We start from the raw sequence: 27450 nt of genomic DNA on the forward strand, positions 1-27450 counted from the left end.
GTGGGGAGTCTGTTGGGGCCAAGTTTTTAAGGCCGCGGACTCCGTTCTTCCCTAAGTTAGTTGCCTTAATCGCACAAGCCCGCCGCATTTTATGCATACAGTTGGAATCAAAGATAGCTGGCGTACTTCGCAGCTGTTGATTCTTGGGACTGTATTACGATATTGCATACAAAGAAGTCGATTTGGTCCACACAGAGACGTTGTTGTGACTCACCGAATTTTGGGCGATTCAAGAGGGGTCGCTACATACAATTTTCCCGCAGTATCTCAACTTTTTTCTTCAACAATCTGCAGCGCAAGCTAGAGCTTGGAGAGAGCAGATAATACCAGAATGGCTCCAAATTCGGCGGTCCTGACTCCAGGATTGTCCTCATTTCTCAAATCCCTGAAAACAAATCCTATCGAGACATCGATCGACAATCTAGTATCGTACGGAAGTCTATCTGAAATTGACCAAGGGAGAACATAAGCTAACATGACGCAGTCTCTTGAAGCGACGACAAATTCGTCTATCACGATCATGCGCCATAGCAACTGCTTACCTCCTTCTCCGGGTCGTGTCAGCCTTTCGAACAACAGATGCCACAAAACTGATCGAACGAGTACAGAGCGTGGGCAGGCGACTTATGGTCGCCCAACCCAGGGAACTAGTCGTGGGAAATATTGTGAGGCGCGTACTGGGTCTAATAAGAGACGAAGCAGAGGATGAGAGGGATGCAGACTTTTTTCTCGCCAGTGAAGCTGGATCTGACAGCCGGCCACATACCCCTCATGGAGCAGAAAGCCATTCCCCTCCCCGCTCGCATATCGCGGACGACCTCTCACTTCCCGTGCATGACAAGGATCTTCTATCCCTTCGTCAAGAAGGCTCAGAACGATCGTCCTCTCGACCTCCTCTGTCTTCCACACCATCTCAAGCACCCCCCGTCATTTCCATGTTTAGTCTCCTCCAACACCCTGAAGCAGAATCGCCTCAACCTAGTTCTCCGGGTACCGTTTCGCCATCAGGCCGATACCAGGGACAGGGTCATCACAAAGACATTCGAGCCGAAGTCCTGGACGGAATCGGCGAGATCATTGACGAGCTGGGACAAGTAGATGACCAGATCGCGGGTTATGCCCCGGAACATATCCATTCCAACGAGATTATTTTGACATATACCTCATCCACCACTGTTCAAAAATTCTTACTGAAAGCCGCAGCCAAAAGGAAGTTCACCGTCATTCATGCCGAGTCTTTTCCCAATAATCACGAGGCGACTCATGCTCGAGTCAGCGGTAACACCGACAATGATGATCAGAGTCTTACAGCAGAGAATTTCACGAAGCCATTGACTGCGTTGGGAATAACTGTCATTGTCATTCCAGATTCTGCAGTCTTTGCTATCATGTCCCGGGTCAATAAAGTCATCTTGGGGACGCATTCCGTTCTAGCTAATGGTGGCCTGGTTGCTGCTGCGGGCACTCGAGTGATTGCTCGAGCAGCCAAAGTCCACCAAACCCCAGTCGTTGTCGTCAGTGGAATCTACAAACTCAGTCCTGTATATCCATTTGACATTGACTCACTCATTGAGTACGGCGATGCCAGCAATGTCATTCCTTATGAGGACGGGGACTTGGTCGACAAGATTGATGTCGAAAACCCCCTTTACGATTATGTGCCTGCTGAACTGGTGGACTTGTACATTACGAATTTGTATGTTCACCTATCCTTGTGCCTACCTAATGAATACTAACATTTCTTAGGGGTGGTCATGCGCCATCATATCTTTACCGTATCGTCTCGGATCATTATCGCAAAGAAGATATCTCTTTTTAGTGGAATAGATAGTTCCTACAATGAAAGCCCAAACTCTACAATACTACTCCTCTATATCTTAGACAGTAGAATGAAAAACCAATAATCAATGGTATTTTGGCAGTCGAAGCACTACTACTACACTAAGTAAACATGTAGTAGTTAAGCATTTCAACCATCCCGTACAAGTCATGACGCCATCCTTGTGAAACGTATAAAACCTTTCTAAAGAGAAAAATTCTTGTGCATACAGAATCCTTATATCCGATGCAACATGATGGTCGAATTTTGTCCAATTCCAAAAGAGGGTATGCTCTCGTAATCCCCCTTCGCACATGTCATTGGAATCGTTCTCAATATGTTTTTCTTTCCTCCACTCGGCAAACCCCAGCCTTCGTTTTTCGTGTTGTTTATGAACGAGGCTTCTCCTTCTTCTCCTTCCACAAAGCAGACAGACCGACACCGGAAACCTTGACGACCTTGAAACGGACACCAGGAATATCACCCTTGGCCTTGCCCTTACGACCGAAACCGGCGAGAAGGACTTCGTCGTTCTCGTCAACGAAGTTAAGACAACCGTCGTTGGGGACTATTTCATCAATCAGTACAATCGACCTCGAAAATAAGTCATCCTGTAACATACCGAAAGCAGTGACCTTCTTTCCGTTCTTGATCAACTGAACCTTGACACACTTTCGGATAGCGGAGTTGGGCTGTTTAGCCTCAACACCGACCTTTTCGAGGACGATACCCTTGGCGTGAGAAGAACCACCGAAGGGAGACGATTTGTAGGCTGTTCCCAGAAGGCGCTTCTTGAAGGACAGATCGGCCCATCGCTGATCACGGCGGTGATCCTTGAGCTTGCGAGCGGCGTTCAAACCACGAGGCTTTCCCTTACCCATCTTGGCGGTATTATTTGGATACTTCTGTGATGAAAAGAATGAATTAGATCAAGTTGCACGAGGAGCACTGATGTATAGCGAGCGATTCGAGTTGGTAAAAAAAAAAAGAGCAGAAGTAGATATCTGTGTAGATACGGTGCAGAGTCGAAGCGCTGGATGTGAACCTACCGACTAGATGGATATGCCTAATGGCTGGTCGTTGGATGTCGAAAAGTCGAAGTCGTCGATGTTCTTCCGTCAAGTGAAAATGTGGATTTGTGCCCTAAGCGAAGTGCGGGCCACTATATCCGAAAGGAGTTAGTATCGGAATAACCGCGGCCTTACTTCCGATGCCTTGGCGTTATTGATTGTTATCGATAGCATGCATACTCGACTTCGAACTCTGACTTGAATACGACTACATCACTCTGAAGCTTGTAAGAGGTTTACCTCTAGATCACGTCTAGCCATAATAATGTCACTCGCATCGCGGCCCAAGCCGACCTCGCGAGTGAGCTCTCAACGCCTTCCTCCGCCATCGTTATTTCAGGGACCTCCATCTCGCAATGAATCATCTAACTCGTTGCACGGCTTAGTGCCTGGAAACCAAGGCCCTGCATCTGCTCAAAGACCGGGTCTTCAAAGATCCAGGTCGAGGATGTCTACCATATCTCCCAGCGGCAACAGAAACTTATCACCTTTTCTGAGCCGAACACAGTCGCCAAGGGAAACCGATAGTGCTGAAATCCAATGGCAAGAAATGCAAAATACGCTAGGTGAAGTAGAACTAAGTGCTTTTAAGGGAGAGCATGTATTTGGGGAAGAACATTCAAGGGCTCTAGAGGAGCTGCGCTTAAAACAGCTCAAGTTAGCTCAAACTTGGACAAGAAATGAAGCAGACGAAGTGGATGAGAATGAATCGAGAGACACCAATGGCCAGTCAGATCAGAAATCAAGCGGTGTACATCGTGATCATGGGAGTACGACGACGATAGATGGAGCTGCGACATATAAGGCACTGGAAGCAGAAACCGAGAAAGATCTACAACAAGCTCGGAAGAGACGATTAGCGAATGATCAGTATTTTGATCGCGTCAATAACGGTGTGCTAGATGTTGTTGCGAGCTTGGAGGAAGTTGCACAAGCGATGCGCACAGTGAGAAAAGAGAGTGAAGATATTTGGAATGATACAGCGAGTGAGAGTCTCAACGTAACGGGAGACTCGACAACTGGATGACGATTATGATTGCGACCATCGAATATTTACAGCATGCTGATAGGATGGACGTATTGCGGTCTGACAGATGTTACTCCATATATAACGAACATGCATTCTGCTACGTTCGTGGAAAGTATCGGCCAATATGACCTGTACATGAGACTTGTACATGAAGGCTATGAAATGGCGACAGTTCAATAACACCAAACGCCGGCGCTCGTCAAATGGTCCCAAAGATAACATGCAACCGACAGCCTATTATGATATCAAGACACAGAAACAGGAATTTTCAGCGGCCGCACGAATCATTGCCGTTTCACCAATTCCGATATTACTCTGGTAACCTCGTTGGCTGTATTGGTGACATCCTGCCAACCCAGGGTGAACGTCTTCTGTGCCAATGCCTTTACCTCTTTATTCCATTGTTGCTTGAGCAATTCTTCTGCCGACGGTTTCTTCGGTGGCGGCACGATTCGTGATTTTTGCAAGTCATCGTCCTCGGCGAATCTGCGATAATATGCGCCTAGAGGGGAGGAGATATCATTGAGGATTTCGACTTGTTCACGTATGGCATCTCGTTGCGCTAGGCGGGTGGAACGATGGACTTGGACGCTTAGGTAGAGGACCGATGCTGTCAATGTGAAGCCACCGAACTGTTTAGCTGTCAGAATTTCAAAAATTATAACTATAACCATTTATCCATCAAATACATACAAATCCAGCCATGAAGCCCATCTTGACTAGGAAAGAGAATAATCAGATGATCTGAGGTGAGAAGACTGATAGCATTGCAGCTCAGTTATGATATCAACTGATATGGGTATGCGCTAGCGTAATGTGTCTCGCAAAGTCGCTATCATAGTTCCCAGCTCAAATCATGGTCTTCAAGATGGAGAAGTAGATGCAAGCTCATCGCCATAAGGTGATCTTTTTGTCGACCAGCGGAGTATCCGGTGCCAAGGTAGGCTCCGATTGGCCGGCCGAATTTCGCGATTAGGAAACGGGGACGGGAATCTTTCTTTGCCAACTCCTCAACATCCTGTCTATTGCACAGGATACTTCAAACACATCGAATACGAACAATTACCAATTTAGAAGAGACAATTGATCGATTTCGCTGATTGGGTGTCTTTTATCGATCCGGATTCACCGCTGACATCTCCGGCTGATCCAGACCGTCCACTACAACAAAACCTCCCTCTCAACATCCTCCCAAAAACAGCATCACAATGGCTGGAGGCGCAGCCAAATACCGTCATCTCAGCCGCAAGTCCTCTCACCGACAGGCCTTACTGCGAAATCTTGTCACATCCCTCATCAAACATGAATCCATCACAACGACATGGCCCAAAGCCAAAGAAGCGCAACGCCTGGCCGAAAAATTGATTACATTGGGAAAACGGAATACGGAACATGCACGAAGACGTGCTCAGTCGATATTTTACGTATGTAGTATTTTTTCCCTCTCCCCGCCTCCATGTAATTATCAAAAGAAACTGACTTTGTGTGATTATGCAGACACCACACGAGCTCCTCCCCAAGCTCTTCGGGCCCCTACGAGACCGCTACGCAGAACGACAAGGTGGTTACACACGTGTGCTTCGAGTAGAGCCCAAAAAGGACGATCAAGCACCCAGCGCAATCCTTGAACTCGTCGACGGGCCCAAGGATATGCGATTCGCAATCACGGCCAAAGCGATTGCTCGTCAACGCGAGCAGGGCATTCAGACTCTTAATGAGCTGACTGCTTTGAATGTTAAGAAGGTGACTAGATACCGGAAGGGGGGTGTTGAGGCGTTAGAGAAGGAGATCGAGAGGATGTCGTTGGAGGGAAAGAAGAAGACGGAAAAGAGAGAGAAAGGAAATGATGAGGAGGAAGGTAAGAGATAGGTTAAGTGGATTGTGTTAAATTTTATATGTATATTAACTGGCTGCGTGTGGTGACTACCTTTTTGAATAGCGCACTCTTGCTTGGACAACTGTATCTATATCACCTGTTTGTCACGACTACTTTAGATTTAAGCTGTGACCATCTGGGTAAATGTACTTTTCTGTATTCCCGACTACTAAAGGATAGACACATCCATACAAACAAGTATAGACATGACCTTTCTAACGACGCCATGCAACAAAATCAAAACTCAAAACACTCATCATCACCGAAAACTAGATACCGAAGTACGCCTCTCAGCGCGGCAATCTCAAGACAACAGACTGCCGCGCGCCTAAATCCCTTTGATAACCATAAAATAAATTTACTACGCCATACCGCAAGATGCAAAGATCGCGAATGAGGAGAAAAGTCTATGCAAAGCCGAATTCTCATAGGCTAAGAGCTTTTTTCAATCAGGACTGGACTTGGGTATGTTATTGTTCCCTGATCCGGAAATGACAAGTGGTCCTCCTCCTGCCTGAGTATGCGGCGAGGTAGCGTTGTTTGGAAAGGATGTCGTTGAGGATGCAGGAAGATTTCGTGATTTGTTGTCCAATCCAGAAGGAACTTCAGACGGGGGAGGTTTGGGCGGAAGATGAGCTGGGGTACCCCATTTAGTAATCGAATCGTTGGTCAGAGGCTGTGTAGCACGAGGCATTGAGCTCGGGCTAGTGGCATTACCATTAGCTCGGTTATTTGGATGTGGTGGTACATAAGCCATCGATTGGCTACTGGATTCCATATGGCCCTGGCCCGACCATTTCTGCCTCTGCATGTTGGATTGGGGGTTGTTGTATGCAACTCCACCTGCATTATTGACTCCTTTAGGGTTGTATCGACCTGCTGTCGGATTCCCAGTAGGTACAAAAGACCGGGTTTGAGGGTTGAACATGGTCCGGTTGAAGTTACCCATCATTTGATGAGCGTTCTGGTTCTGAGGTGTCGAGTAATGCTGGTTGGGCATTTGTTGGCCATAAGAATACGGGTTGGTATTATTACCCATTGGATGAGAGGGGTAACTAGGCCAATGTGCATTTCGCTGGACTGATTGAGGGTAATTGTTTTGATACGGCTGACCTGTCCAAGGGGTTGATGCATTAGGAGCATAGGTTGCTGCAGGATTAGGGACGGCGTAATTGTTCATGGCTGGTATTGGCCCCGATTGGGCTTGTTGTCCCATCATTGTCGGTGGTTGGTTAAGAGCAGTGTATCCTTGATAAGGAGACTGTTGAGATGCAGCAGGGCCCTGCCATGTATGGGTCTGACCCATAGGCGTCGTGTTCATTTGATACTGAGACACATTGTTCTGGTAGACGTTCGCAGTCGGTGTGCCTTGTGGGTAATTCATATTGGGCGAGGACGCATTTGGACTAACCATGTAGGGGCTTTGACCGTAAGCCGTCCCGTTATTCATCGGCACTGATGCTGTGTTCGCTGCGTAAGACATCCCAGGATAGTATGCGTTGAACTGAGATCGTGCTTCGAAAGAGTCGTCATGAGGAGTCTTCTGCCTAAAATTCTTTTTGCGGCCACTGGTCGAACTAGAACGGGAAATGTTTGCACTATTGTCGCCACCAGACGAATCAACAGACTTTGATTCTGGAAAGTCCCGGAATATCCTTTCTCTTGCTTCTTGATACTTGGCTTCACGCTCCTCCCTCGTCATAGTTGATCGGTCCTTAGCCGGTGTAGCTCCTGCAGACGAGCCCCCGCGGTCTTCTTCGTTTCCCCCGTCTACCCCGGCTTCCGAAACGGGCTTTGAGGGACCTGAAGAGCTAGTACCATTCTCACCTGCTAGATTTCGGTCGCCGCTTATTTCATTACGGCGCATGATCTTCATAGCTGGTGCATTGGGTGGCGGCGTATTGTGGGATTCAACAGGACGCAGGACCGACAAGGGGGTTGGACTGATCCTTGTTAGCATAGGTTAAGTCAAATGATTGCTGACAAGGATAAACTGACAGTCTACAAAATGGTGTCCGGTGCAGTCGCACTGATGTGACATTGTTGTCCACGAAATGTGTCAGGTGATAGTAGTCCCCCAGCTTGTGGGCAAGAAGACGTCCAAATGCGTTGGAAGGCGGTAATTCGAGTGATTGCTCCCTGCAAAACCATGGATGAGTATGAGTTACCACTGAACATGATTGAGTCGGCACTCACTTTGAGTCTTGAATGAAATCCCGAATCATTTCCTCTAGCTGGAGTATAAAAAGGCGGTCTTTGGGTGTGCCCATAGCCTCAAGAAGCTTTTCATCAGGATCTAAAGCATATCCATTGAGAGACTTGCCAGGAACAAAATCAGGCTGGTTACTAATAATGAAGTTATTAGCCACAGAATCAGGTGGGATTGCCCCTGTAATTCCAATATCGCCATCAGGGAATCGCTGAATGGGCATTGGCAACACGCCTCTTTGTCGCTGAAGGATACCATCTTTGAGGTTGTCGCGATATACCCTCCCACCAGCCTCTGAGCTAGTAAGTGAATTAGGGGCACCAGATGCAGGGCCAGACAAGGAGTCATCTTCATCAGCAGCCTGGACACTTGCACTATCATCCGGTCGCAGCGAATCTTTTTCATCCATTGCAAATGTGGTGACTGATGCCATACTCTTTGAGTCAAAACTCGTTGGTTTTGTAGAGCTGTTTGACAGATGGGTTTGATCATCATCGAATGATGCTTCTCTCTGGAGCCCTTCACTAGATGGTTGAGAGAATTCGAGTTCATGCTTCTCATTCATTGAAAGTCTTTCGACACCATCCTCAATACCTTGAATGTAATCGTCGAGCGGTGCGTTGTGTTGTTCCTCCAAGTCTGGCTGACTTGCCGGCGTAACCTGTGGATTTTCGAAGTCTGTGTTCATTTGATGCTCTGGCTCGTCAGGATTGACAGAGGGATTCTGCGATTTCGCCAGCGCGGGCATAGCCACCACCTAGATGACCATTGTTAGCACGTAGGACGAGGTGATCAAAATAATTACAAGATGTACCTTTGCAAAGGAAGGCCGGTTCAGATTGCTTCCAGACGCCTGGGAAGCCATGATGCAGCTAATATGACAGACTCTGCGCAGAGTAAAGAAACAGATGACAGACTTCAAAAGAATGTATAATGCAGAATCTGCAATTTGTAAAAGATCCAATAACTTTTAATTCCTCGTTTCACAGCTTGAAGATGTTGGAGACATCTCTTTCAAAGGTAACGTGCGCCATAGGGACCAAGCCTTTTTATTCGGTAGGAAAAGCCAGGAGAGCAGCTGTCGCCTTGATAGATGATTTAGGTCTATTTCGAGGATATTTGTTATCGTGGTGGCATGTAATATCGACACGGGAGGACGGTTAATTTCGACCCTGGAAATCAACTGTTCACAGTCAAAATGCTGATTCAAGATGACTAAAAGAAAAGGAGAAAGAAGTGTCATATCACTTACCTCAGAGATCAAATAAGCTTGTCGGATGGCACAGTTGAGGCTGAAGTGTACAGCCAGGCCGGGAGTTGGTTAAAAGACTAAGTTTGCTTGCTTTGTGAGATCTTTTCCTCCGTGGGGTTTAGTGTCGACGCCCGCCCTGTGCTTGCCGCTCGCATAATCCATGTCTACTTCTACAAAAAGTTTCGCATGCCTCAATTTCTTCTTTTTTTTTATGTGATCTAGCGATCCTGTAAAGGAGTCAACGACCATAGTTTGTCCCCATTTCAAGTACTATTTCTTTATCTATAGACTCCGCATATGAATCGATATAGAAACGTCCCTGGCCAGCGCGGCCCTACCAAGGCGACTGCCAGCACCCTGTGCCAGAAATGTCTTAAACGAGATAAGTGTTCTACCTGCTTCCTCTGTGTCATAGTCATTGCTGACTTACTGTACGACACTATAGCTATGAATGCAAGTCAACAGCTCAAGAACGGCCCTATGTATCCCGGCCTTCGCGCACACAGCAGTTACAGAACCCGGATCTGGTACCGAAACTGAAGAATGAGTCAATGACCGATCTGACTACAAGAACGTATGGCCCATTTGCCTTATATTCTTGAATATCGGCTGACCGTGAGTTTACGGATAGCAATGGTCTTGCAGATGAGATTATAGCAAAGCAAGAGCGAGAACGGGGAAGGAAACGAGATCTTGATGATGAACCTTACGCCCAGTCCTCGAAACGGCCAAGGTCCATGTCTTCACGCTCGTCAATCTCGGTGTCTACAATCTCAACAGGCCGGTCTCGATCGGGGTCGCCGGGATATCGAGGCAAATACAAGGACGAGGAACAAGAGCAAAACTCGCCGGCCTCAACCATAAATAGGTCCCGTCAGCGGAAGCGACGCTATAGCGGTGATTCGGTCTCAACTTCGTCGCCTTCACCTGAACGCCCGTCACGAGATTGCAGCCTAGATACAGAGGAACGAAATACCCGCAGAAAACGGCGCGAATACAGCCCACCGGAAAGAGGCCGAAAGAGAGACTCATCTACTCGTGGTAGTCGCAGAGCCTACCAATCATCACAAAGTCGGAGTCAAGAGAGGAGTCGTATCGCTGGAGGGCGACAGTCGATGACACCAATTACACAACAACAGCGGCAACAGCGTCGGAGATCCCCTCATCCTCGAGATAGACCTACGCAGAGAAGAGAAGAGCCACAGCGAGACCGGAGTCTAAGTCCATTCAGCAAGCGGCTTGCTCTTACTCAGGCTATGAACATGGGGCGGTAATCTAGACTATACTATATGCGAGCGTTGTACCTATACTGTATCTATATGATTGTTCCTTAGCGTATATTGCATTTTTAAAAAATTCATTCCGTAATACATGCCTTCCATTTTCGCTCAATATCGGAAACAGAACTCCAACCCTAAACGCCATCCCATCTTCATGCAATTCATATCGCCCAATCTTTTATTATACTAGGGGTATCGTATCAAACCATCACAGCAAATCCTCCTCATCCCGTTCCTCAGCCGCCTCCTGTTCACGAACATGAATCCCTTCAACCAACGCATCCCCTTCAATCCCAACCTCCTCACCACCCTCACCATCACCACTACCCCTCCCACCCTTTTTGGCTCTCTCCTCCCTCTGCGCATTCTCAATCCTCTGCCTAACCAACCTCGCAATCGCATTCTCCGTCCTAACATTCAAAACACGCATCTTCTCATCCAAATGCCTCTTCAAATCCCAATTCGGTTTCTTCGGCTGCAATTTAAATAAATCTATAGGTTGTTCAGCGGCCTCTTCTTCCTCCCTTTGGGCTTGTTCGGCTGCTTTGCGCGCCAGTTCGGATGCTTGTTGTTCAAGTGTGATTGCTCCTTCGGTGGGGGCTTGCTCAAATCCCAGTTTGGGGCCGCGGGTTTCGGCATCGTAGTTTCGGCCGGAGAGGTATTGTTTTGTTATGTTATTGTTTTCGGTGCTATCGTCTTCTTGTAATAATTCTTGATCTTTTGAGGCGAAGGTTTCGGTTAGAGGTTCGGGCTCGGGTTGTTTTCTCTTGAGGGCGGCGAGCTTGGCGAGTCTGGCTTTGCGTTCGGTTGCTGCTGCCTCGAGAGAGGCGTTATTGGTTGACATGCTTGTTTGAGATTCTGTCTGAACCAAGTAGTATTGAATTAAGTTCTGGGGTTGAAGTCGTGGAGATGTCAGCTCGATCAGAAAAGATCGAAGCGGGATATTAGCCGCGCTCAGGCGCTAATGCCGTTCTGATTGGCCTGTGGGTAGCCACTTACATCTATGTTACCCACTATTCAAAGACGACAGCGTCTACTGTTTACTATCAACTATTAGAGAGTATTACTCAATTCGACGACTCCTGGGAAACAGCCTCCTGTCGACGGCGGTTTTCTTGGAGTTCGCAGGATCGAAGTTACAGTCTCGGGTTCAGGGATGGCACCAGATTCATGAAAAGTTAAGACGTTTCATTCCGTTATGAGCAAATATATGCGCTAGAAAACTATAGGGTATAAGAAACGAATCACAGTTATCATAGGAAAATAACACAATCAGATGGTGAATCGATATCTTCAAGCCCGCCAGCATGGACTCAGTACAGCGGTTACATGATCCCATATCTCATCGAACCATCCAGTCCCCAAGCCAGTATACCAGTGCTGATGACCAGTAACCTTGAGTAATTCTCCCCCTTTTATAAAAAAAGGGATCGCATCATCCTCATTGCCCATTTGTATATGAACGTAAGCAATTGCAGCGTATGTGACCACAGTCCCAAAATCTTGGGAATCTGGACGCTTGTCATACATTCGCATCGCTCTCTCCCAGTATTTCAATGAAGTGGGCCAGTCACTCTGGAGCTGCTGCACTCGTGCTAGGCCCATGTGCATACGGCATACGGACCGGATGGAGTTCCGGTGCCCCCGAGTAGCCCAGATATACCGATTCAGTTCCCGATACATATCTGCTGCTCTCCAGTGCTCGCCCTGCTGTAGTGCTGCTTCTGCTTGAGCAAGCCTTAGTTTTAACATGTCACCCTTTCGTGGCTTGGAATTGGGGTTGCTAGTGTTGTACTTTTCTAGGATGCTCTCCAGCTTGGTCGATACTAAGAAATCCGCCTTTTCGGGGTCCCCTAATTCACAGTGTGTCGCCGCTAGATGAGATATCAAGTCGCAGTTCAATTCACCGGCAGAGATCACATCTTCAGGATATTGTCGTGCATTGTATACAGCTTCTAATAGCGAGCGAGCTTCTTGGAATTGGCCTTGGAACCGTAACAACCGACCCCAAGCAATTGCCCTTTCCTGTAGAATGAGCTCTTCCAATATTGAAATATTGTCCCAGTCAATAGGACGGATTTCTTGCAGAAACGAAAATGCCATGTCGATATCTGCGCTGTTTCGCAAGTACATGTTGGAGCGAGTCAGAAATACCTTTCCGCATAGAGCATTGAGCTTTCCGCTCTCCATAGAAAAGCCGGAACAACGGTCGAATTCTTCCGGAGCCACAGTCGACCGATCCAGATACGTCTTGCGAGAGAGAATCATCATGTCAAGGCACTTGTCGGGCATTGCCAAGCTGGCTGCGATCTTCTCAGCTCTTTCGATGACGTCCCATTTTCCAGCTGTTGATGAAAACTGGAAGCTGTGGAGTAATGTATATGCTATGGTCTGTTTCACCTCGTTTGACAGCATACCCAGTGCTTGAAGATTGTCATAGTACTGCATGACGTGCTGAAGCTGAGGAGTAAACGCCGATCCTAGCTCGTGATAACTAATATTATGGTCAGGGAACCCGTCCTAGTATATGATAAATGATGCATGACTTGACTTACTCGTCATCCAAATACGCATCTGCGGGAAAGGCATGGCATACAAGTAACAGTGCCTGCAGCATTGTATGATGCGAGTTCGTCACACTGTTCAACTTGTACTTGGCACGAGTGCCAGCATCCATTCGCAGCACATCACGACCCTCGCCACCAGGATACATGCAGAGAACGACTGCACCTTGAACACACAGTTGATTGACAGCAGTTTGGAGACGCTCAGCGCTCGACAAAACCTCAACTAAGTCAGATGCAATTCCCGTATCCATTGGAGATACATCCTGCGGCTTTCCCTCTAGGCTCCATCTTCTCTGAGAGCGACCTGCACGCATCAGTAACGACCGTAGTATCCCAGCATCGCCGTCAAGGTATGCGAGATGGTTAGCAAGAGTCAGTGTAACATTGTCCATTTGAGCAATGCCGGGATGCGCTGGGATTAGTTGATTAAATCCCCATTGCGTTCCCTTGGTGTAGGAGTAGACCGGCAAGTTGAATGAGACATGTCTGTTCTGGCTGGGAGGAGGCTGAGAGGTGTGAGTTCTTATGCTTGATTTAGATGCCATTTTGCTGACTGCTGATGACGATTGAATGGTTTCGACTGAGAGCCGAGTTAGAGAATAGAAGAGAGTATGATGGATCTTAGATAATCGATTTCTGCATGCTTTGAATCAATCAAGGAGATCAAAGAGAAGGAAAAGGGAGAAATGAGGTAGGAAAAGAAAGAGATGTCAATGTCTCCCTCCGTGTTTGAGCAAGAGCGATAGCCTCATCTCATTTTGGCCGGTAAGCACGAGCAACACCGAAGCAAGTTCAGCTACAACTCAGGCAAATATAAAGCGATGTAATCGTCTTTGAACGAAAGATGTAAGCTGAAAAGCATTCCTAATGTGAGATGACTGTATTCGAACAAATTGAAGTAGCGGAGGCCGAGATCAATCCCCGAGTCCGCGATAATTTGCCATGATCGGACTATTTATTTTCAGTGTGCTCAGCTGATGATCGTGTCACCGAGAAGAAAGTGATGTGCTAGGTTAGGGAAATTATTTCAGGCCTCGGTAAGGTAGGTTAATTCCGGTATCCCCGCTTTTATGCTTCGATTGCTCCGATCAATATTGTTGCTATCGGGCCAAGTGGACGACATCGATCTTGGACTTAGGTACTAGGCAGTTCCAAGGTTACGGGATGAAGAAGGTGACTGCTAAGCTGTCAGCCTGCTTTAAAAGCATTCACTTATCTTCAGAGATCCCTCCTACACTACAAGGCCATCATCCTCCTTCAGCGGGAGAAATACCTCCAAGATCGACGGACGGAACTGGTAGCAAGTCTACAGCGGCAGGACCAAAAATTCAAAGAAGGGGGCCGTATCTGAGGAACTTGAACGAATCCAGAAAGAGATTCATCAAGTCCATCAACTGTGCATCACTCATGAGGAAAGGATGCGAGTCCTACGGACCCAGTACAAAGACAATAGCTTCTCGCGCAATGTTGTGATGGCTAAGAAATTGCAGTGGAGACTGCTTCCAGGACGACAGCCCTATGCATGGCGACAGACCACGCAATCACTGCGCTGAGAGTGGTGGATGCTGTGGTAGAAATTACGGATGTTGCAAGAAGCCGGTGAAAGCGATTACAAAGTATGAATCTATTATATTGGGATCAATACAATCAGAAAGGAAGACACGCGTCTATGGACATTGTACAACAGAATGTGGATGTTGTATTCGATACAAAGGTTCTTATAAATCTGATCCGTGGTATGAAAAGGCCAAGTCGACATCGACATGACAGAGAGATGCACCGATAAACTTGCTTGATAGAAATATGCTCAATGGAAGGGGAAAAAAAAGGGAAGCTTTAAATCTTCTTCTTCTTCTTCCCCCTCCCAGTCTCCCCAAATCCTGCCTTTCGTTTCTTGCTTTCTGACGGCTCAACACCAAGGATGAATTCCTCCTCAGACTCATCATCGTCACGACTCTTCTTCTTCCCTCGTTTATTCTGCTCAAACTCCTTCCTAGCCTCATCCACAGTGACCTGATACTGCAGCAAAATCTCAGCCGCATTCGGGAATCCCGAAACATCGAAATTCCTCAAAACGTAGGCAACCCGTTCAACATCTGCACAACTAAACTGTCTGTTGCTGTCGTCATTATTCAACCGATCCCTCAACTTAAAGACCTCCTCATACAACTCCCGGTACTCCTCCATATTATACTTCACGTCCAACCGTCCATCATCCCTCGTCCTCTTAGTCGCCTTCTTATAATTATACCGATTCTTCTCCGACCCCGGGAATAGATCAAGACATAACCACCAATACATATCATCACTGTAAAACGGGATTTCGTTTTTCTTCCCTTCTGTAGCGACTGCAAGGATTAATGAAGCTGTTGCTGTGCCCACGGCACGGAGGGGTTTCATTAGGATGTCTTGACTTTTCTTGGGGAATGTTTCGTCTAGAGTTTCGCGGATAGGTGGTCTGTCGAGAAAAGCCTTGAAGGCTTCGCAGGTTGTTTTGCGGACGACGTCGGGTTTGTTGGTTTTAATCATTCCTGCGAGGGCGGGACGGTAGCGGCCGTGTTTTCTGTCATTGTCAGTATATATCCAGCCTGAAAACAGAAAGACGTACAGCTTCCATTCCATCAACTGCACAAGTTCCTCCTTATGCATAAACAACGAATCATAACTCTCTTCCTGCTTCAAATGCATAGCATCTTTCTTCTTTTCCTTAATATCTTTTTTCCCTTCTTCCCTCTCCCTCAATACCCGCGGTAAAGTCGAATATCTCCACTCATCAAGCTTGACATATTCACTCGTCTGCCGATCAAAGACAGGATCTTCCCTGTTCAGACGCTCAGGATGTTTTCGATGTTTTCGGGCTGCTACTGCGACGAGTTTGCGTTTGTAGCTTTCTTTCAGAGTCGCTGGGTAGAGGCTGAGGAGTTGTGTGAAGGTGGTCGGTGTGATGTCCCAGGGCGCGAAGGATGGGTAGGTTGGTGTCTCTTCTTCCATCTTGCCGTATCTATTGAGATGGTTTGAATGAGTCTTAATTGCAAGACTACTATTGCAATTAATAATGCGATAACTCAATGCATGTTTTCAATTCGTACGATGTCGCAACTTTGCAGGTCGATAATTTTTTTTGGTAGCATCTCCGCAGTCCGCGATAAAAAGAAAAGTATGGGGTTCTAGTCTAGACCAATCAGATTATCAGATCCACTCTACATATCTAATGAACTGGCTCAATCATCAAACATTGAAGAGCTACGTAGTCCGGAATACTGATCAAAGTCTGAATATTGTATTGTATTCTTTGTCATGTAGACCTATCGTAACATCATCATACCAGAGAAAAAGTAGCACAGGAACCCGGCTCTAGGTCCCAGAAAAACAACTTCATACAGCCTCCCAGGTCATTCTTTTAAAGTCAAGAAAGCTGATCTCAGCCCAGCCGGTAGGCAACAAACACAATATCCCCCCAACCAAAACCGGCCGGTCCCACAGACGACTCCCGCTCCTTAATCAGGTCACAAGAAGAGAGGGGAAAAAATGATTAGTAACAATTTATCTGAAGAAAAAAAACATATCGGGGAGTAACACATTGGGAAGAAAGGAGATGATCTCAATCAAATATATATTAGAAAAGGAGTAAAAAAAGGTCATCGAGTCGTAACGACTTAAAAGGTGGTAGGAGTAGAGATTTAATTGCCCTTCTTCGGGTTGCCAGCTTTCTTTGACTTGGGCGGGTTCTGACGTTTTCCGCCAGGATTCAATGAGACAATTGCAGGTGGAAGAACACGCTCACGCTTCTTTTCTTGACTTCGCTTGAAAGTGGTCACTTCATGAGTGGTCTTCTTAGAAGTTGTCGAAGCTTCGTCGTCCTCTACCTCAATGTCATCATCGTCCTCGTCATCATCATGGCCATCGTCTGATGACCTAGAGCTGAAGTTGTCTGAATCCGAAGCTGCTCCATATTCATCATCTTCATTATCGCTAACCAGACTAGGCGCTTGATGTGATTCTACCGTAACGGGACTGAGGTTGTCATCCATATGAATCAAACCACCGGATTCTTCAAGCTGCAGCGCACTTGGCAAGAAAGCCTGAGGATACTGCACAGATGCAGACACTTTCGAAGGAGTAGAATCTAAGGCCTGTGAGGTCTCATGCCGCTTGCTACTGGTCGGTCGTTGGCTGGCGCTAGCCTGCGGCATGGTTGTGCGTGCAGGTAACCTTGCGCCTGGACTAACCTTTGTACCCTCAGAATCACCCTCATCATCGGATTCGCCCTCCGACATGAACTCGCTCAAGTCTACTGGCGTCTTGGCATCAGCGACGATTTCATCCAGATTCAGCTTCGAGCCAAGGTCGGACAGTAAACAAGAAAGATGAGGCGTAGCAGGTGAAGCTTTGAATGGCGAGGATGGAGTCCGGGTGTGGTTCTTCTTTGGCTTCGCCACCTTCGAAACAGGTGTCGCAATGGGTAGCGGAGTGGGCGTCACAGTATGTGCTGTTCGAACCAGAGGATGCACAGACCCGGGGTTAGAAACGATAGGTGGTTCATTCGGCGTAGTACCACCACCACTACCACCACCACCACCACCGATAATAGCTCCAGCTTCGTCGACATCAACCGGCTCTCCACATGCTTCAGCAGCGGCATCATGACTAGCAAAGGTGCGGCTATGTGCGATACGGCAGTGGTTGATAAATCCCTGAGTGCTGGAGAAATCGAACCTTCGGCAGTCCAGACAAACAAGTTTCACTTGTTTGTTATCGCTCTTCCGCTTAATGACCATCGGACCAGCTTTCTCTTTGACCACAGGATAGCCATTCGGTAGTGACTGCAGCCTAGTGCTCATACTGCCACGCTGAGCCCGGGATTTTCCTGCCACGTAGCCATTTTCGGTGAATGTTCCACGGGTGTACCGTGATGACTCCGAGGCCGTGTTTGGAGTAGGAGGCAAATCGGGGGATTCGCCGCCATCAAAACGTGGATCGGGCAGCAACCATTTAGAATAGTGTCGAGAATAAGGGCCGTCAGCCACACCCCAGGGTGCAGGCGAAACGGGTGGCGGACCTGTTCCTGAATAGGGGACTGCATGCCCTGAACCATCACTCACCGCCTGCGAGAGACCTTGAACGCTTGATCCGGGATAGGGTATCTCTGCACATCGACGCAGCTGTTCCAAGGCCACCTGGCATTTCGCAATCTCCTGGTCGATAAGACGCAGCTCGTTATGCTTTAAAAGAACCTCCAAACTCAGCTGAGCATCCAACGACTGGCGCAAAGCATTCATATCTATGGTCGCCGCCGCCTTGGAAGGATTCTCTTTTTCGTGAATATCGCTTTGCGAGGAAGTAGACATTGGTTCGATGCTGGTCTTTATAGGAGCGGACGACGCCGAGTCCGGGCTGGCTTCGTCATGACTGGGCGGCGTCGGCAGGCTAGCGGTATTGATCCCATTTAATTCAGTCAGAGGTAATTGATTGGACGATTCGAGACGACGTTTCGCGTGAGGTTCATCAATGACGGTGAAAATCTCGTGGTTGTCGGTTCGTTTCCGTTTGAGCAACTGAAGAGGTGCGCTCCCCATGGCGGGCGACTTATGCGGAGCGGTGCTAACTAGCATCTCGGGCGCGATCTTATTAACCCCCAAGCTCGAGGTCCAAGGAAGCAAGCGGAAGACGCCATGCGACAACGCCATCTGGTGGGATGCAAATTCAGATAACGTAGGCGGCGGCTTGGCCCACGCAGATGAAGAACTTTAAGTTGTATTAGTATGAGTGACTAAAAGGCCCATCAGGTTTAGTCAGCGCTGAGGTTAAGGTCGCGACGTTGATGGATAAAGTGATTAGGCTGACTGTTGATAACTTTAGCGGCAGCGACCAGCACTCCAGTCAACAGTTGAAGAATTAAACTCGGATGGTGAGAAAAGAATAGCAAGAAAAATCACGTAAGCGCGACCGTTGAGAGACAAAGATATTGTACAAACGGAGGGTAGCGATGCAAAATGAAGGCGGCTGCTGCTGCTTCACGTGCGACGGAAGGAAGAGATTCAGGGTTGAGCTGGATTTCAGACCGGGACGGCACGGAATAGTAGGTGTTGGGCGTATGGATGCCCAGCGAACGAACAGTGGGTGGACGACTGGAATGAGGATGAGAAAACGTCCGGCCTGGGACAGTCTTCGTTGTTGGCGAGAGTGAAATGGGGAGAATGATCGGTTGTGAAAGTAGAGAAGAAGACAGTTGTCTGGGAAGGAGGAGGAAGGAAGGCGAGAAAGTAAGGGGAAAGCAAGAAGCACGGACGCGAGTTGGGGAAGGATCGGTATGTTCTGGAATAGACTAGGCTTAGTTTGCTAAGAATAAACACTAGGCTATTGCCACGGCCCACTCAGTATGGAGATGTGATACGTACACACTACGTCGACTGTTTCTGTTATCGACTGATGTTGATTGTTGATTGATGATATAACAGAATGCACTCAGAATTCTCAAGTATGCGAATGTTGTTTACGAAGCGATCGCAGGAATGTATCAAGCAGTCAGTCAGCTTGTCAAGGGGAAAGGGGAAGGGGGAAAGGGAGGAAAGGGAGGAAACGGAGAATATGGAGGAGTCATAGGAGACAAAGAGGAGACGCTTTACTCGAGTATGGGCCCTGTCTTGTCGTCACACATAATCCAGGGATACACTTAACAGTCCAAATACAAAGAAAAAAGAATGCACCGTATTTGCAAGGTATTACTACTACATTGGGGCTTAGCGGCATCCGATTGATCAGCTAAGCCCCGGTCTGGTGCATCGCATGCCGCGATTGGCTGGCCATTCTTGCCTCAGAAATGTTCCGCCGGTAGCATCCTGGCGTGTTCCGGCGAGTCGATAACGCAATGACCATGCTTTGATTGGCTTGATTCTTTGAGCTATATACACATCTGCTGCATATGATACAAAAGCATACAACCGACGGCTAATAAACAATACAAAATCCTCTGTAGATGGAGACCCCTACATCAAACACTTCTTATTCTGTGAGACAGTCGACAAAATATCGGAGTCCATTTGATGATGCAAGGCATCGAATGGACGGGTCCAATGCACGTCTCAGATCTGAGGGGTGGAGCACCAGGCGTCATCATCGGCAAGCATCACTCCAGCTACACTATCATGCCATTCCTATTTGAGATTTGAGAGATACACGACTTGTAAGGTGTAAGTTGTCTAAGAGCCGTATGATATGAGTCTAGAATAAGAGTGCGGAAGCATGTATACGAGATTACAGATACACGACTTCCTAGTACGGGATACAGCGAGTTGTGTGTGTGTGGGTGTGTGGATCAAGTCACTGATAGCAATCCTGCTGCCTGGTTCAACTCTAGTCCCATCTCCATCAGACACCACTATCGCCCGTTGATTGGTGCTACTGTCTGTTACATGACGGATCTGATACATGGCACATACTCTGTAGTATACTTTCACTCAATTACGCTTCTTGGTTTTAGCATGATTATTGATCATGTATTACTCTGAGTCTCTGAGTAATTCACACAACCATATGTAGATTGTAGCCAATGGCGTTTGCCTACGGCTATGTGAGTCCCGAATCAGGGCATGCTGAGCATATGTTGTTCTTGGCTGAAATGCATGATTGTCCGACTACGTTTCAGGTAAGCGTGCTTGATAACCGTTATCCTCCGCTTGCTATCCACTACATAGTAAGTCAGCGATTCAACATTTGATAACTGACTATCTAGCAGCCAATCACATGCAACAGCCCTTGAAACATCGAATCCTCATCACATTGCGATAGAACCATGGAATAATATGTGAAACAATTCATCGAGTGCCGCCCATGTAATGGCCGTAGTATAGGGCATATTATTAGGGCACCTATCTGCCGGCCCACTGGGTCATCTGATAGCACGAGTCATGCCGGATAAGCAGTTAAACAATCCGTCTATCAAGTATCACAACCATGGTAGCTAGCATTGAAAGGATCATGTGATCGTAACCATTTATGGTGCTATAACATCTGAGCTGACTATCCACAAAACGACGTCACCTGTACAAAAGGAAAAAAAAATAAAAATAAAAAAATAGACAGATAAACAGATATGAATATCCAGTCAAGAAATAGCATCTAGCAAATTTGCACTCAAATCGAACCAACAAACTCCTGCTTGACTTTTGTACACTGTCTCGACCTTGCCCTTTGACTTCTGTACATGTACACATTCGATATAAACTGCCCGGAAATCCGCCATACCCGAAGCTGGGTGACTAAGCTCTATTCGCCTCACGAATCCTCAAAACAAAATTGACAATAACAGCAGCCAACAGCGCAACCGCAAGCAACGAGGGACCAAATCGGTCGTCGAATCCACTCTGCCCCCGTTTCCGTATACTCTGTGCCCGCCAGTGGAAAGTGAATAATGCATAAACCATGGCTGCCATGGCGATGATAGTGAACAGACCGGCGGAGATGCGGCCGACGCGATCACCGAAGTTGAGTAGACCGATGGCGAGACCGCCGAGGATGACGGTGAAGTTGAGCCATGAGAGGAAGGTTCGTTCGTTGGCGAAGAAGACTTTGGGCTCGACGCGGGTGGGGAGAGCGATTCTTTTGCCTGTGCAAGTTCGTTAGTCGCGATAGAGTTCCCTTCAATGGCTCTTCAATCTCAAGTGGTATGAAAAGAGAAAGACGAACCCGGGACTGTCTGAAGAAGAGGTTGCGACGACATGGTGGATGGGTGTTAAAAGCTGCCGTTCTCTGTATCAGCGGTTGTTCGATGAGGCGATAAGACCAATGACAGGCAAAGACCGACTTTTTTCTTTCTACTCAAAAGAGCCAAAGCGAACAGTATGAATAACAATGATCCTGACCCTGAGCAAGCAATCCAATACCGTCAATCGTCAAAGGTCGAATTGACTTCTGCTTTGCCAGAGAATTACGTAGCCCCGCTCGCAGCAAGCAACAGAGCATTCCGGCCATTCACGTGCTTCGAGGCGCGGTCGTTATTGGAATAGAGCAGACGACAGCCGGAAAAACTAATGATCCATGCGCTATACTATGTCCGGTATAGGCAGTCTCGGGGATTGGCCAGGGTAAGCCGAACAGGTAATTAACTCCGACATTGGCAGTGCACTATTCTAAAAACAGGCTAGATTGTTCTACATCCGACTTCGGTTGGAGCAACGGACGAATGACGATGGCGATAAGCTGGCACTGCAGTTCCCATTATTTCTGTTATGACTACACTCGCTACGTAGACTTGGTGCGACACGAGACTCATACAGTCTTACTCCAGGTTTCTCCTACACAACTCATCATACGCTACACACACAATACTGCCATCTTCAGCTTCAAAAACATAATCAATCTATAAGGGTATGTTCAATCATCGACTCCGCACGGACGGAGCAAGCACCGCCTAGTACTCCTCGTCTCCCGTCTTTCTTCTACCTTCTCTTGTGGCTCACGCTACTCCGGACAAACATCCCCCGCAAAAATCGCCCTTGTTCACCTCAACTAATCATCAAGTCGGCAATAATACAGTGCTGATCATACAACAGACCATTTCGCTTCGCCAATAAACCTTCCTTTCGACAAGTATCAAAGCGGAAACCTTCAAAATGGCAGTCGAGCCCACGCCTACTTCATCATTTGTATGTTGCGCCACGCGTCTTTTGATTACAGCTGGAGCTTATAGAGTAACTACTCTATACTCTGCTGGTTTCTTAGTGCAGAATACTGATTGATTCGCGCCGTGCAGCCCCTTCCTCCTTCAGAGCTCTCAAAGATTGCGACCGAGGTTCGTTCATTGGCAATTTCTTTATTTCGGAAAGCGCGGTTACAAAGCGTAGACTATGCATTTTGTTCGACGTGAACAATTCCATTCTGCGAATACTGCGAACTTGAGTCCTGAAGCGGAATTAAAACTAATATATCATTACATGAATAGGCATGCGACGGCGCTCTGTCAAAGGCATCTGGATACGACCACACGCAGGTCGCAACGTGGAATTCCACCATCATTGTACGTTGCCCAAGGTCAATAACAGAAAGAGACTGAAAAGGGAAGTCAGGTTAACGCATGGATTTGTTGCAATAGAACTCCGTCCTCAAAGCGCTCATCGCAGCCACAACCCCCGAACAATCATCCACCACCACCACCACCACCTCTACACCGACAACCACTCCCACAACACCCCCCTACCGCTTCACCGTAAACAGCACCATTGTCCAACAAGGCGTAATCGACAAAGCCGCAGCCGGAAGTTCCGGCGAAATCGGTAAGCGGGGTATGCACTCGGCTTCCGGCGCGTATTGGGATGTGAATCGGGATGGTATGTGGACGTTCAAATACCCCGGTGCTGAGGAGAGGGGGTTGGATGTTGTGGTTAGCGTGACTTGGTTTGCGATGGGTTAAATGATTTACATATCTCTGACAGCGGAGACGAGAAAATAGTTGTGGAAAAAGAGGGACGGACAACGCCAAGGAAATGAAGACAAGGAGAGATTGAGAATGGGCTTGGGGAAAGGAACGAATACAACGGCATACACTACAACACCGCCATCGCCTTCTGAGATTGGAGGTCGAACGAAGTTGTACGTGTTCGCGACAATCACAAAGGACAACAACACAACACCAGATTGATACAAGCTATCCCCGTCAAGATGGATATATTCACCTGCTGCCCCATGAATGTATTATCAACATTTATCCGTGTGTAAGGGAGAGGAGGGAGTGAGCACCGAAGAGATTTGATACTCTTATTATCTGATTAATGGCGGTATGATATCCGATTCTTACCTTTTACCTATGTACTGCTAGTTGTTGGCCGTGGTTTGCTTTAGTTGACTAATGTTATGTTTTCTGCGATTTTTCTTCTCTTTCCTTTCTTCTTGTTTATATTTAATTGTTTCTTTAGGGCAATTCTATATTCCGGACTCTTCACTCATTCCAGTAGTATTCTTAATCCTTCATAAATCGTGATATTAATTCCTATATATCCACAGTTCCGCATCATACAACAAAGCAAACTCGGATACGCCATACTCCATGCTAATGCCAACCCAGCAGATCAAATAAACAACCCACAACCAAGCAATCGGGGGGAAAGTCTAACGAGGCTCCGAATAATCATTCAAAGCAACACAAACCGCGCCCCGATGATGTCCACTATACTGCCTAATGATCGTCCCCGAAGCCAACTCCCATAGTCGCGCGTAATGATCGCTTGACACAGTAACCAAATACGCCGAATCGGCCGAGAAGGCACAGTCCCATACCCAGCGTTGATGGCCTGATAATGTGGTTTCTAGGAATGGGGTGCCGGTTGATGGGTCGATAGGTGGTCCGTCGGGTTGTGTGGGGAATGGGTTTGGTTGTTGCTGTTGTTGTTGTTGGTTTTGAATAGAAGGGAGGAGGGTGAGGTTGTGGTTGCTGCTGACCATGCTAAAGTCGCTGGCTGCTTGGTCGGTGGATGTGCTTCGTGAGGGTTGTGGTTGAGGGCTGGCGGTGACGCCGTTGCTTGATACTCCGTTAGAAGGAGGGTTGGGCGATGGAGTAGCTGCTCCGTTGGTGTTTGTGGTGTTGGTATTGGAGGGACGAGAAGCGGCTGCCTCTGCTGCGGCAGCTACGGCAGGAGGATAGGCTTGGTCCAGATTCCAGATTTTGGCTGTATGATCTGCTGAACAGGTTGCCAGGTGTTTGACATCTGGCGATAGTAATACTCGTGTAAGATAGTCTCTGTGAGCTTGGAACATTGCAATAGGTACAATGCGAGTCACTTCGGTGTCTTGAATCATGCGCCAGATATACACGTTGCCCTATAACATATCAGCTGCCACTCAACAAGCATGATTTTGGGATTGGAGAGGATACCCTTTTGTTACCAGCACACAACAACGAACCATCACTCGCAACACTCACACTAGACACAGCAACATCATCCTCCGGAATCAATTGATGCGTACACACGCTTTCGCCCAAATCCCAAACCCTCACCGTCCCCGCACGATCACCACTAATCAATTCCCCCTGATTCGGATGTATAACCACATCATTTACGGGAGCCTTGTGCACATAGTTTCGCTGCAAACTACCCGATCGCGTATCCCAGACTTTAACAGTGCCGTCCTCCGAACTGGTAACCATCCATTTCCCTTCGCAGTGGAATGCCACTCCCGTGATATTATTTGTGTGTCCTTCAAATGTCATTACGGGATTCGGGTTGGAGGATTTGATATCGAAGAGTTTGACATTTGTGTGGCCTGCCGCGGCGAGGTAGCGTTTGTCGGGGGTGATGCAGAGACGGTTGACTTGGGAATCGGGGTGTTGAAGGGTGCGAGAACAAATTCCTGAAAGGGCTTCCCAGAATCTTGGGTCTGCGTTAGTTGTCATACTCGCGACTCGGAGGAGTGGGAAGGAAGATATACCGGATGGTATGGTCATACCCCGCTGCAATAAAGTTAGCTACGATATTGACACGACAATCGCCGGTAGGAACTAACCTGTACAGAGAATAACGCTCATGATTTCTGTGCTGTCTATAAGAGCTAACAACAATTGACTGTACGGTGCGTTGAAAGTTGATATTTTCAAGATCAAGCGCTTCGTCGGGCCAGCTCAGAGCCTCAAGCTGAATGCACGCACTAGTCCCAATGTAGACTAGTCATTTTACGTCTATAGTTATATTTTCTCAACAACTACACGGATCTTGTATAAATTTTGTGTTTTATCACATGCACATTAATATATATGCTAGGATGTATGTAAACATTGACTCGAATGTTGTGGTGGACTGTCGTTAGGCTCGTTATAAACATCTATATCTATATCGTTATCTAACTAAAACCAAATACTATTCCCTCTCTATATACTCCATACTGAATATAAATCAAGTCGAACGCTTCCCCCATCGAAACCGTCTCCTAGTAGAAGGATCCGACTCACTACCCCCAGAACTCAAACTCTGCTCTTTCCGACGCGAGGCCTGTGCCTTGAGCTGTTTACGAGCCTTTCGTCCACCGCAACAAGCGCAACAGCACGATGCCACCTGGATAATAAATCCAAGCAATGTCAATCCGGACGCTGTCCACATAAAGGCCAACATAGGCTTTCCTAAATATGCCTTGATATTCAAATCGGCGGTATTGTTCATGAAGACATTGGCGAATATAGTGAACATGACGGTCGCAACGACCGAGGCTACGATGGTGAATAGTGCTATTATAAATGTGAAGATGGCCATTGGTAGAGCCCGGAAAAGGATGAATGTTGGTCGGCGGTGAGGGTGGACGGCTTCATTGACATGTTCGTCTGGGGAGATTGACTGTGGAGGTCGGTTGGATGTTGCGAAGGGCGCGAGGAAAATGGCAATAAATGACAGGACTGTTGCGGTGATGAATAGGGAGAACATCCAGTGGGATGCAACTCGGGCGATTTTCAGAGCATCTGTGATTTCGGTCGGAAGAGCGACTGAGAATAGTCAGTTGATTGACTCGTAATACAACCCTGGAAGTACGTACTTGTAGCACCAGCAAGAAGCTCATTCAACAAAATCGACACCGGATCAAACCAGTACAACGTTTCCGGGTTTGAACAATGCGTGATACCGGTATCATCATATCCCTCACAATAATTCCAAAGTCCGACCTGATAGAAGTCATGCAGACCGAGGGAACGAGCGATGCTGTTAATAAACACTGCGTTCGGGATCGATTGCGGTATGACATTTGTCGTATCGAGTTTGAGGAAATATGTTTCGCGAAGCACGGATTTATTGGAGACGTTTCCGATCACTACCAGCAGGAGAAAGACGAAGGCGAGGAGGTAGATGAGTGAACGTAGGAGTCGGTGCCAGACGACGGTTGAATGCCGCCTGGAGCTGTGAATGCGCTTTTCTTCGGAGGCCATTATATTTTTCCTCACTCGAGGTTGACGACTGCTAGTAGGTGGCTAGCAGTACCGACTCAGCGGTAAGGTCAATAATCTGTTTAAACAGAATAGTTGCCTCTATCGAGAATATCGATTTAGCTCAAAAAGATTTGAGTAAATAAAAGAAATAGAAATAGATAATTAATGACACACGAAGCGACGACAGCTAGGCAGCACCTGCTTGCCTGGCTGACTTAGGGTGACTAGGTACACCGTACACGACACAACTGATCATGCCCAAAATGAGCAGACTCATTGACAGCGCAAATACAGATCATCGCAGAAGAAGACCACCGTGATCGACACAACGACCATTAACTGAGGTAATCACTACGGAGATCGGCTGATAGACCAGCTAGTGGCGGTTGTGGCTTACCGATTAGCAGCCGCTAAGACCGCTAGGGCCTCGTAGGGGGTCTAGGGGCA

General features: G+C 47.4%; 14 protein-coding genes across 17 annotated transcripts, besides 4 other annotated features; 5 read left to right on the forward strand and 9 right to left on the reverse strand.

Annotated features, from left to right (window-relative positions):
* The first annotated feature begins 71 nt into the window (after positions 1-71).
* On the forward strand, positions 72-1864 carry TSTA_073580 (translation regulator GCD7). The gene is made up of 3 exons (XM_002341315.1): positions 72-429; positions 485-1696; positions 1747-1864. The coding sequence occupies exons 1-3, from the start codon at positions 332-334 to the stop codon at positions 1817-1819; spliced, it is 1383 nt and encodes a 460-aa protein (XP_002341356.1). The 5' UTR covers positions 72-331; the 3' UTR covers positions 1820-1864.
* A 27-nt stretch (positions 1865-1891) lies between these two features.
* Positions 1892-2928, reverse strand: TSTA_073590 (40S ribosomal protein S23). The gene is made up of 3 exons (XM_002341317.1): positions 2869-2928; positions 2442-2724; positions 1892-2387 (listed from the first exon to the last, which is right to left on the reverse strand). Exons 2-3 carry the CDS (start codon positions 2698-2700, stop codon positions 2209-2211), a joined length of 438 nt encoding a protein of 145 aa, XP_002341358.1. The 5' UTR covers positions 2701-2724; positions 2869-2928; the 3' UTR covers positions 1892-2208.
* Positions 2882-3916, forward strand: TSTA_073600 (uncharacterized protein; the record flags this gene model as incomplete). The annotated part of the gene is made up of 2 exons (XM_002341316.1): positions 2882-2996; positions 3147-3916. 2 exons carry the CDS (start codon positions 2882-2884, stop codon positions 3914-3916), a joined length of 885 nt encoding a protein of 294 aa, XP_002341357.1.
* Positions 3323-4809, reverse strand: TSTA_073610 (uncharacterized protein). The gene is made up of 2 exons (XM_002341318.1): positions 4613-4809; positions 3323-4551 (listed from the first exon to the last, which is right to left on the reverse strand). Exons 1-2 carry the CDS (start codon positions 4631-4633, stop codon positions 4204-4206), a joined length of 369 nt encoding a protein of 122 aa, XP_002341359.1. The 5' UTR covers positions 4634-4809; the 3' UTR covers positions 3323-4203.
* Positions 4810-4950: 141 nt separating this feature from the next.
* On the forward strand, positions 4951-7597 carry TSTA_073620 (mitochondrial 54S ribosomal protein YmL8). Its single transcript, XM_002341319.1, has 2 exons — positions 4951-5343; positions 5417-7597. Exons 1-2 carry the CDS (start codon positions 5128-5130, stop codon positions 5786-5788), a joined length of 588 nt encoding a protein of 195 aa, XP_002341360.1. The 5' UTR covers positions 4951-5127; the 3' UTR covers positions 5789-7597.
* Positions 6241-8869, reverse strand: TSTA_073630 (R3H domain protein, putative; the record flags this gene model as incomplete). The annotated part of the gene is made up of 4 exons (XM_002341320.1): positions 6241-7738; positions 7794-7934; positions 7992-8761; positions 8819-8869. The coding sequence occupies 4 exons, from the start codon at positions 8867-8869 to the stop codon at positions 6241-6243; spliced, it is 2460 nt and encodes an 819-aa protein (XP_002341361.1).
* Positions 8870-9553: 684 nt separating this feature from the next.
* On the forward strand, positions 9554-10636 carry TSTA_073640 (uncharacterized protein; the record flags this gene model as incomplete). Its single annotated transcript, XM_002341321.1, has 3 exons — positions 9554-9642; positions 9702-9830; positions 9888-10636. The coding sequence occupies 3 exons, from the start codon at positions 9554-9556 to the stop codon at positions 10528-10530; spliced, it is 861 nt and encodes a 286-aa protein (XP_002341362.1). The 3' UTR covers positions 10531-10636.
* A 15-nt stretch (positions 10637-10651) lies between these two features.
* TSTA_073650 (uncharacterized protein) lies at positions 10652-14026 on the reverse strand. Of its 2 annotated transcripts, XM_002341322.1 has the most exons (3): positions 13092-14026; positions 11866-13030; positions 10652-11398 (listed from the first exon to the last, which is right to left on the reverse strand). In XM_002341322.1, the coding sequence occupies exons 1-3, from the start codon at positions 13646-13648 to the stop codon at positions 10745-10747; spliced, it is 2376 nt and encodes a 791-aa protein (XP_002341363.1). In that variant the 5' UTR covers positions 13649-14026; the 3' UTR covers positions 10652-10744. The 2 variants fall into 2 exon arrangements, with proteins under 2 accessions (XP_002341363.1, XP_002341364.1); XM_002341323.1 differs by lacking the exon at positions 10652-11398 and having other exon boundaries at positions 11706-13030.
* Positions 14027-14678: 652 nt separating this feature from the next.
* Positions 14679-16216, reverse strand: TSTA_073660 (uncharacterized protein). Its single transcript, XM_002341324.1, has 2 exons — positions 15712-16216; positions 14679-15666 (listed from the first exon to the last, which is right to left on the reverse strand). Exons 1-2 carry the CDS (start codon positions 16092-16094, stop codon positions 14940-14942), a joined length of 1110 nt encoding a protein of 369 aa, XP_002341365.1. The 5' UTR covers positions 16095-16216; the 3' UTR covers positions 14679-14939.
* Positions 16217-16372: 156 nt separating this feature from the next.
* Positions 16373-18790, reverse strand: TSTA_073670 (uncharacterized protein; the record flags this gene model as incomplete). Its single annotated transcript, XM_002341325.1, has 1 exon — positions 16373-18790. One exon carries the CDS (start codon positions 18788-18790, stop codon positions 16784-16786), a length of 2007 nt encoding a protein of 668 aa, XP_002341366.1. The 3' UTR covers positions 16373-16783.
* Positions 16956-17011: a microsatellite.
* Positions 17657-17686: a microsatellite.
* A 2279-nt stretch (positions 18791-21069) lies between the features above and the next one.
* On the reverse strand, positions 21070-22050 carry TSTA_073680 (vacuolar transporter chaperon Vtc1, putative). 2 transcript variants are annotated; one of them, XM_002341326.1, is made up of 3 exons: positions 21907-22050; positions 21789-21841; positions 21070-21708 (listed from the first exon to the last, which is right to left on the reverse strand). In XM_002341326.1, exons 2-3 carry the CDS (start codon positions 21820-21822, stop codon positions 21362-21364), a joined length of 381 nt encoding a protein of 126 aa, XP_002341367.1. In that variant the 5' UTR covers positions 21823-21841; positions 21907-22050; the 3' UTR covers positions 21070-21361. The 2 variants fall into 2 exon arrangements, with proteins under 2 accessions (XP_002341367.1, XP_002341368.1); XM_002341327.1 differs by having other exon boundaries at positions 21789-22050.
* Positions 21156-21180: a sequence feature (AT_rich).
* Positions 22051-22360: 310 nt separating the features above from the next.
* On the forward strand, positions 22361-24029 carry TSTA_073690 (dynein light chain (Tctex1), putative). 2 transcript variants are annotated; one of them, XM_002341328.1, is made up of 5 exons: positions 22361-22469; positions 22655-22747; positions 22855-22893; positions 23044-23118; positions 23194-24029. In XM_002341328.1, exons 2-5 carry the CDS (start codon positions 22715-22717, stop codon positions 23509-23511), a joined length of 465 nt encoding a protein of 154 aa, XP_002341369.1. In that variant the 5' UTR covers positions 22361-22469; positions 22655-22714; the 3' UTR covers positions 23512-24029. The 2 variants fall into 2 exon arrangements, with proteins under 2 accessions (XP_002341369.1, XP_002341370.1); XM_002341329.1 differs by lacking the exon at positions 22361-22469 and having other exon boundaries at positions 22579-22747.
* Positions 23243-23262: a microsatellite.
* A 33-nt stretch (positions 24030-24062) lies between the features above and the next one.
* Positions 24063-25663, reverse strand: TSTA_073700 (protein transport protein (LST8), putative). The gene is made up of 4 exons (XM_002341330.1): positions 25599-25663; positions 25524-25545; positions 24970-25465; positions 24063-24914 (listed from the first exon to the last, which is right to left on the reverse strand). The coding sequence occupies exons 1-4, from the start codon at positions 25618-25620 to the stop codon at positions 24207-24209; spliced, it is 1248 nt and encodes a 415-aa protein (XP_002341371.1). The 5' UTR covers positions 25621-25663; the 3' UTR covers positions 24063-24206.
* Positions 25664-25885: 222 nt separating this feature from the next.
* On the reverse strand, positions 25886-27321 carry TSTA_073710 (uncharacterized protein). Its single transcript, XM_002341331.1, has 2 exons — positions 26616-27321; positions 25886-26565 (listed from the first exon to the last, which is right to left on the reverse strand). The coding sequence occupies exons 1-2, from the start codon at positions 27001-27003 to the stop codon at positions 25985-25987; spliced, it is 969 nt and encodes a 322-aa protein (XP_002341372.1). The 5' UTR covers positions 27004-27321; the 3' UTR covers positions 25886-25984.
* Positions 27322-27450: the final 129 nt, after the last annotated feature.

Source organism: Talaromyces stipitatus, genomic scaffold (assembly GCF_000003125.1).
Source record: "Talaromyces stipitatus ATCC 10500 scf_1105507295523 genomic scaffold, whole genome shotgun sequence".
Lineage (NCBI taxonomy): Eukaryota > Fungi > Ascomycota > Eurotiomycetes > Eurotiales > Trichocomaceae > Talaromyces > Talaromyces stipitatus.